General features: G+C 38.1%; 2 protein-coding genes across 2 annotated transcripts; both read left to right on the plus strand.

Annotated features, from left to right (window-relative positions):
* Nucleotides 1-44: 44 nt before the first annotated feature.
* Nucleotides 45-2,683, plus strand: ppil6 (peptidylprolyl isomerase (cyclophilin)-like 6). The gene is made up of 8 exons (XM_067383092.1): nt 45-122; nt 236-331; nt 402-590; nt 767-829; nt 931-1,078; nt 1,999-2,058; nt 2,146-2,281; nt 2,456-2,683. Exons 1-8 carry the CDS (start codon nt 45-47, stop codon nt 2,565-2,567), a joined length of 882 nt encoding a protein of 293 aa, XP_067239193.1. The 3' UTR covers nt 2,568-2,683.
* A 2,241-nt stretch (nt 2,684-4,924) lies between these two features.
* On the plus strand, nt 4,925-8,915 carry henmt1 (HEN methyltransferase 1). Its single transcript, XM_067383093.1, has 6 exons — nt 4,925-5,043; nt 5,183-5,298; nt 5,508-5,642; nt 5,742-5,924; nt 6,024-6,204; nt 8,287-8,915. Exons 1-6 carry the CDS (start codon nt 4,960-4,962, stop codon nt 8,767-8,769), a joined length of 1,182 nt encoding a protein of 393 aa, XP_067239194.1. The 5' UTR covers nt 4,925-4,959; the 3' UTR covers nt 8,770-8,915.
* Nucleotides 8,916-8,926: the final 11 nt, after the last annotated feature.

An 8,926-nucleotide genomic window follows, 5' to 3' on the forward strand; every position in this document is an offset into this window, starting at 1 on the left:
TCTCTTCGTTACCCTGGCAACGGGACGCTTTAACTTTACACAACATGGCATCCGCTGTACATTTAGAGATCGTCGGTCTGCTAAACAAACATAATTTTCAAATAGCCAAAAGCATTGCAGAGGTAAAGTTTTTAGATGCTGACCATTTTGCATGTTGGCGTGGCTAACTGTGCTAATAACGATAAGTTACTGACTGCACACCTGTTCACAAAAGCTATAACGTCTGCACTTACAGGGTTTGAAAAATAAATTCCCGGAGTCATTTGATTATCCAACAATTCGCCCGCTTCTTGAATGTGACTGGCATGACTATTTAGCAAACAAAAAGAAGGTAAGGCACTTGCTTTTTGTCTCAATATATCTGCGTTTTAGGAATAAATCAAATACGTTTATTTCTCAAGGAGCTGAGAGGAGATGTTTGGCAGTACAACGGCTGTCTAATGTCCTTCGCAAACGGTCAGTTGCTCGGTGATGAGAGGAAACTGTCCAGCTGGGCAGACAAAGAGTGGAAGTTTTCGTTCCATCGACCACAGGCGCTTTATATGGCCCTGGCTGAGGAGTATTACACCAGCAACCTGCGGAACACAGGGGTAAATAAACAACAAACGACGGAGCGAGACATAACTGATAATAACTGACATTAATACTGAGACATAACCCAGATAAATAAGTAAATAAAATTTTTTAAAAATTATTTTATGCTACTACAACCATTTAACATTTCTCATAATACCTCCAAGGTGTGCAACATCTCTCTTTCTCACAGCATACTTTTGTTTATATGGATATTGAAAGCGGTGGAGAGGCATTTGGCAGGCTGTTGTTTGAGGTGAGGAAATCTTCTGCCTCTTGTTGAGGTTAGTTATAGTGGAAATGTATTTCCGTGTCACTGTTCTCTACTCTGAAAGTGTTTAAAATGTAACCTGCCAGCTGTTCTCAGACGTGTGTCCAAAGACGTGCAGGAACTTCAAGGCCCTATGCACTGGAGAAGCAGGTTTGTCCAAGAGTAACCTTGAGTTGAGCTACAAGGGCTCAATTTTCCACAGAGTTGTGCCAAATGGCTGGCTGCAGGGTGGAGGTAAGAATCAGTAATACATACACATTTATGAGAATTTAAAGGGTTAGTTCACCCAAAAATGAAAATTCTGTCATTTATTACTTACCCTCATGCCATTCCACACCCGTAAGACATTAATCTTCAGAACGCAAATTAAGATATTTTAGTTGAAATCCGATGGCTCAGTGAGGCCTACATAGGGAGCAATGACATTTCCTCTCTCAAGATCCATAAAGGTACTAGAAACACATTTAAATCAGTTCATGTGAGTACAGTGGTTCAATATTAATATTATAAAGTGATGAGAATATTTTTGGAGCGCCAAAAAAAAAAAAAAAAAACTTATATAGTGAATGCCGATTTCAAAACACTGCTTCAGGAAGCTTCGGTGGTTATGAATCAGCGTATCGAATCATGATTCGGATTGCGTGTCAAACCGCCAAACTACTGAAATCACGTGACTTTGGTGCTCCGAACAGCTGATTCGACACGCTGATTCATTATGCTCTGATGCTTCCTGAAGCAGTGTTTTGAAATCGGTCATCGCTATACAAGTTGTTATTTTGGGTTTTTTTGGTGCACCAAAAATATTCTCATTGCTTTATAATATTAATATTGAACCACTGCACTCACATGAACTGATTTAAATATGTTTTTAGTACATTAATGAAGGCCTCACTGAGCCATCGGATTTCAACAAAAATATCTTAATTTGTGTTCTGAAGATGAACGAAGGTCTTACGGGTGTGGAACAGCATGAGGGTGAGTAATAAATGACAGAATTTTCATTTTTGGGTGAACTAACCCTTTAATACATTTATAAATACATTTAAAAATAAAACTATACAAAGGTTTTAAACTGTTATACATGTATGCACACACACAATACCAGTAAGTACAGCTGTGACTGTATATAAATGTTTATACGTTTTCAATTACAGATATTTCACCTGGAAGGAAAGGAACTGGGGGAGAGTCTATCTATGGTCCAACATTTGAGGGTACATTCTTACTAACAAATTTATGTAGCAAACAAATTATGTAATTCATACTTTAACATAATCATACTTTGGTGCTTAAAACTCTAGATGAGAGTTTTGTCATATCCCACAACAAGCGTGGCATCCTGGGAATGGCTAACCAAGGTGCTCATAGCAACGGCTCTCAGTTCTACATCACACTACAGCCAGCGTCCTGGATGGACTACAAATATGTGGCTTTTGGGTAATGACCCTAATAGATTGCATAAATATACAAGAAAGCCAAAGTTATTAACACTTATCTTGATATTTGGCTTTAAATTATTAATGCAGACATTATACACAGGAAATTCCTTTGCTATTTAACACTCATACAAAAATCCAAAGTCTCTGTCACAGCTTTTGCACTCTCTCCCAGGCAACTCGTTGAAGGCACAGCGGTTCTAAAGAGACTAGAGGCAGTGCCCACCTACAACGAACGGCCCAAACAGGACTGCAAAATAGCAGCATGTGGAATATTTGAGCCCTGAGTTTTCACATACATATAGGTCATGAAAGCAATATAAAAGGAGAAGCATTTTTAATAACTTTTTAATATATGTGGAAATGACTTTGTGTTCTTCTATAAAGTGCACATGTTTTTCAATGGTCGACTAATATTTTGCCATATTGCCAATATTTCAGCATACATGTTTAATAAATAAAGTGACATCAAATTAAAACCTCTCTTTATATTATATGTATGTATGTATGTATTGCTTGCTATATCATTATAATTTCTTATTTTTGGTCAATTTATTTCTTATTTTTTGTGTTGTTTTACCACCTTGTTACAGACATAGGAGGGTCACCAAATCCGAAAATGCAGCATGAGAGAATTCAAAAAGCCAAAACGCAATCTGTTATGCTGCCTTGTCGGAAAATCAAAATGCTTTTGGGGTTTAAAACAGAGGAGATTAGACGTTAACAGACATGAAAGACAACAAGTTATCCAGACTGGTTCCGTTCACAAAGCAGGACTTTGCCGAAAATGTGGTTGTTAAAACCTGAAAATGCACTCGGTGCAAGTTCGGTTACATAATAGTGCAGTTGAATAAAGTATTGCTATATGTGCTCCCAAATGGTCACATTGGCTGAAATCACACACTTCCCATATAGTCCTGAAAAACAGCCATTTTTACATATGATTTGACAGTATATTTTAATAAATATCAAAGATATAAAAGGTGTGCATCACAGCTGACACGAAGATGAACATTTTACAGTTGGTTTTATGACTTAAATTATTCCCTTCAAATGTTATTGAGTTTTAAATTATGACATTTATGTATGAGTCCATATATAGTAGTGAAAAATAGCCATTTTTACATCATTTGACAGTAATAAATATCAAAAATATGAAAGGTGTGCATCATAGCTGACATGTAGATTAACACTTTACAGTTGGTTTTATGACTATATTATGTTACTGAGCTTTAAATCATGGCATATTTCTGTATGAGCCCATTTACACTAGTGAAAAATAGCAATTTTAACACAAAAATATAAAATGTGTGCATCATAGCTGACACCTATATGAACACTTTACAGTTGGTTTTATGACTGTAAAGTGTTCTCTTCAAAAGTTACTGAAGTTAGAAACGCGCATACCAATGTCGGATGCCTATGTCTGAATTCACTATTCATAAACTAAGCGAAAATTTCACAACTTAGCAAGGTTTTGAAATGCACTGCTGAATTCGGAACCTCTTACTAATTTTACTATAATATCTCTCTGTGGTAGATAAGAGTAGGCTAGTATATGGCAAGCCGTTTTGACTTTTATTCATTCTCAGGAAATGAATTCTTGATATCAACAATTCAGTTTTCACTAGTTAAAATGCTAATTCTTGATATCAGGAATTACATTTCCACTAGTAAAAACTAGAATTCTTGATATCTGTAATTGTATTTTCACTAGTCACCATAGGCTGTCATTCAAATTCAATGTTGCATTACTAGTAAAAATAATAATTTTTGATATCAATAATTACATTACTAGTAAAATGATTTCTTTGATATCAAGAATTCAATTGTCACTAGTTGAAATGTCAGTTCTTGATATCAACAATTGAATTGCTACTAGTAAAAATGTTCATTTTTTCCTATGGTGACATTTCACTAGTGAAAATACAATTACAGATATCAAGAATTCTAGATTTTACTAGTGGAAATTCAAATGTTGATGTCAAGAAGTAACATTGTTACTAGTGGAAATGTAATTCCTGATATCAACTGAATTGTTGATATCAAGAATTCATATCCTGAGATGTGAATAAAAGTCAAAACGGCTTGCCATACTAGTATGCGTCACGATGTCCGTCATCATCTCGCACCAACGCAAGTTATTAGCTAACTTAATAGGCGCCATCTTGCGACTCAAAACACGAATTACAACTGACTACGACAAGTAACTGCAAATGAATAAGCCAATTTACAATAATGTAAATGAATATCATAATATTGCTGCAGTGTTCCTTGTTGCTGTGCCAAATGCATTTTGTTCGTAATGGACATTTTTTCTTAGCGGAAACTTTAGGCTATTGTTCAAGTTAGATAAAATAATTAAAATAATATTTTCCATCAATTTATTAATTTTGTATGTGTGCGTTTTATTCCGGACAGAATGGGGATGAAATTATAATCAAATAGTTTCGTATGGAAACGGTTCACGGGACCAAAAGATATTTTGCCGCTCAACGGTCCAAAATATTTTTTTAAAAATACATTTGCTTTAATGGCCGCTGGTAAAGATGTGTGAGTGTGTTTGAGTAAACAAACGGATTTCTAAAAGGATTCACGCAGCTGAGCTGAAGCATCACTTCGATTTTGTGTTTAATGAGGAGGACTGACAGCCGAGCAGTCCTGACCGAGACACTCACCATGACCACACCGTTTTCTCCCCCGCTGTACATGCAGCGATACCAGTTTGTTATCGATTACGTGCAAACCTACCGACCTAGAAAGGTAAATAAATGTCAAACTTGCATTTTAAAGTTAAGTTGCGATGGCCTTTGACGTATCGTTTGAGCTAGCCTGCTAATCGGTAGTCTTTTTATATGTTCCTACCTGGATTTGATCTCTTCCTTCGTGACTCCGTCCGCAGGTCATCGATTTCGGATGCGCTGAATGTCGCTTACTGAAAAAACTGAAGTTTCATCGCAACGGTATACAGCTACTAGTGGGAGTTGATATCAACAGTGTCGTCCTCCTGAAAAGAATGTAAGTTTGGCAACTTGCCTGCAAACTACCCATTTTTGTGTAGTGTTAGATGGCATTAAATGCCAGAACAATCTCATAAGGCCAACGTTTTATACTACAAAATTGGAATTAAGGGGTTTTCATGTACTTTGGGCCATCTCAAAAATGCAAATCTGGCTTCCTGTGTTCGTCCATCTTGTGTGATTTTTCTTTTTTTCTTTTCTTGCCAGGCATACATTGGCTCCACTTGTGAGTGATTATCTTCAGCCAAGTGACGGGCCTTTGACCATTGAGTTGTACCAGGGGTCTGTCACAGAGCGGGAGCCGTGCACCAGAGGATTTGATCTTGTGACATGTGTTGAGCTGTAAGTGTGCCACATCTTTTGTTTTTCAAGCATATAAGCTAAACATTATTTGAAAATTGTGTTCTACTTGAGTTTGTCAACATCTCTTACCCCTTTGAGAATCGAACATCTGGAGCTTGAGGAGGTGGAGAGCTTTTCAGAGGTGGTATTTGGGTACATGGCACCAGGTGCCGTGATTGTCAGCACACCCAATGCAGAATTCAACCCTCTGCTACCGGGACTGAGAGGCTTCAGAGACTGTGATCACAAATTCGAATGGACCAGAGATGAGTTTCAGACTTGGTAAGCAAATGTTCAGTATCTAGTGTAAACATTTTCCAGTGCTGATTTACGGATCAATTTTAAACAAAAAAAAATGTCCCAATTCTCTCTCTCCCTCAGGGCTCACAGAGTTTGTAGAGAATATGGTTACTCTGTGCAATTCACTGGAGTTGGAGAAGCTCTTGGTCACTGGAGAGATGTGGGATTCTGCACACAGATTGGTGTGTTCCAGAGGAATTTTGATGGGATAAATTGGTCCACGAGCAATGCTGAACGCTTGGAACCTTCAGTGTACAAGCTGGTGAGAAATTTGTATTTTTTTATTTTGTTGCACTTGCATTTTCTTATTTGTTTAAAGCAATTATCATCATCATATACTTTCTAAATCATTATTTTATCACTTGCACCAAAGCAATCGCAGTTTAGTTTAGTTTTAGGGCTAAAAGGCGCAGCAAAAACTGAAGTGAGAAAGTTGCCATGAACGGATCCTTGCATATATTTCTTTTTGATCACATAATTTTTAATTAAAATAACAACTTGATCTTCTGGTGGGATGACAGACTTTTCTTCAATTCCAATCTTCAATTATTTTGTTTAAATCCCGCCCCTTTTGGACTGCAAGCTCGCTTTCAGATCTTTCTCCATCCAATCAACAACTAATGCATTGAGCCCAATCCCACCCTACATTTTTTCCCGTCTTTTTTCATAATCCGTTTCACTCAGATGTATGTCACAATATGGAAGAAAAGATCTGTTGCTACTTCCGTTACACCCCGACTTTAATATTTGCAATCTTCGGATTCGGAACAATATGCAGAACAGTAGGTGGTTTGGCAAATCCTCTTAATAGTTGTTACATTTTCAGTTTAAAGGCTGAGTGGGTAGGCAATTTGTTCCAGAAACATTTTTTGTTATGCTTGTTGAAAGTCTCTTCACATCCTGATAGCAATCACCAAGTTAAGTGGTCTAAATGTATTTATATAATCTGTGGAAGGCATAGGACCATAAAATGTTTGTCCAATCATTGCATTCAGTCCGAATCCAATGATTCGATGTCCTACCCTTCTGTTAAAGTATGTATTTTCATTCCTCCGTGCACCCTGCTCATGCAGACATCACACGTCATCAGCGTGTTTCATGCTATGCAGAGTTAGACTTTTACAGTTCCTCCTGAACCAAAACAACAAGCTTATGCTGCGTTCATGCCATGACTACCTTAAAGGTGCTAAAGAGGATGTTTTGTTTTATACATTTTTGCAATATTACTTGAAACTGTCTTTACTAACTGATAAAAGACTATTTATTAGGTGCACTGAAAGGAATAACATTAATATACATCATCTGTGCACGAGGTAGGGCCTTAAAAACATCAGCCAATCGTTTACGCGATCATCGCATACACGATTGGCCCTCTGGCTTGTCAATCACTGCCGTGACGTTCCTTGAGAGAGACGAGCGCGGCTGCGCGCTCCAGTAACTTTCCACACTCCACAGGCGCTGCATGCAATGTTTTTGTCAGGAGACAGGAGTAACAACTGCAGATTATGAGTTACCTGCGGTGAGTCCGACATAATGAATCCACTAACACGACACAGCGAATGCCGGTGGTAAACACTCGTGTTACAATACTCGTGCACGAGTTTTGAGAGGCGTTCTCTCGAAATGAGCTGTGAAGGAGGGGGGTTGTTCTTACGCATGCGCTCATTTCAAAAACTCACTAACAGTATTTGGTTTCTCAGTCGACGAAAAGATCCTCTTTATCACCTTTAATTTTAAGAGATGAAAACCCATGACCTTACACTCAGAGCGGTTTGTGACTCAAATTTTTGCTTTTCATTGGCGGCACTATCAACACTGAAATTAATCTGCAGCAGTCAGGTGGTGCAGGTCAGAGCTCTTTAAGTTCATTATTTGAGACATGAGGTAGTTTTACGCCGTCTCTTGTGACGCTTTTGTTTGCTCCCTGCCGTTCATGTGTTTTGAATGCGGCGTGGCTTTGGAGAACGCTCTGAAGGGAGGGTGGGATCTTATGCTTTCAAAGCATTTTCCGAAAATTGCATACCCTACCTTTAATTTTATAGATGATTTTTTTAACTAGGTAAGACGTTCTGAATGTTTTCATAGTAAAAATGACTCTCACTACAAAATGAAATGGAAGTTGGGATTTAAACAAACAAAATGATTGAGATATTTAAGATATTTGATTAAAAATTAAACATATGAATGAATACTTCGCAATAAGATCAATTTCTACATTGCATTTAGAAAATGAAATTAACTTCATGGCAACTTTAAAACGTACAAGTTTAAGCTAAAAAAAAAACTTGTCTGAAAACTGCTTATTTCTCTCACACCTCATCTTTCTTTGCTGTTCCTCATTAAGTTGTATAAGGTGGTGTATCCGAGTCTGTGTGATAACAACATCTACCAGAAGACTTTGGTTAATGAAGTTCTGTATGAGGCACAACACCTAAAACAGGAATGGATCAGCAGACTGAACATGGACTCCAACAACAATGCACATTTCTATGGTCCTCCATTTATGGAAGCTGTGCAGCATGGGGATGCATGCGAGTTGCAGCCTGTCTACCAGCAGGGCGGCAGCATTTGCGTACCCTTGACGCGTGTGTGGTTCAGCCCCAGAGTGAGAGCACTGTGTGGGAGTGTGCAGCGTCTCAGGGAGGAACTGCGGGAGGATGAAAGGGTGAGGATGAGCGCCGATGGAATGGTGGTAAACCTGCCTGCCGATGAGGAGGAAGAGGTGGAGGAAGAAAAAGAAGAAGAGGATATAAAAACAGTATCAAGTGTATCAAAAAGTGTGGAAGAGGACTGGGATAGGGAGCTTGGGGGTTACGGAGGTGTATAACAGATCTGGAAAACTCTGTAACCAAAATATAAAAAAAGAAAGCTGCACTTTACAAGGTGTTTGTTCGTTTTTGACCATATTGTGTAGGCTCGTCTGAAGGACATATTTAGATAATATGCCCAAATCTGTGATCAACTGGAAATGTTCTTGAGAAGAC

This window comes from Chanodichthys erythropterus, chromosome 4, assembly GCF_024489055.1.
Source record: "Chanodichthys erythropterus isolate Z2021 chromosome 4, ASM2448905v1, whole genome shotgun sequence".
Lineage (NCBI taxonomy): Eukaryota > Metazoa > Chordata > Actinopteri > Cypriniformes > Xenocyprididae > Chanodichthys > Chanodichthys erythropterus.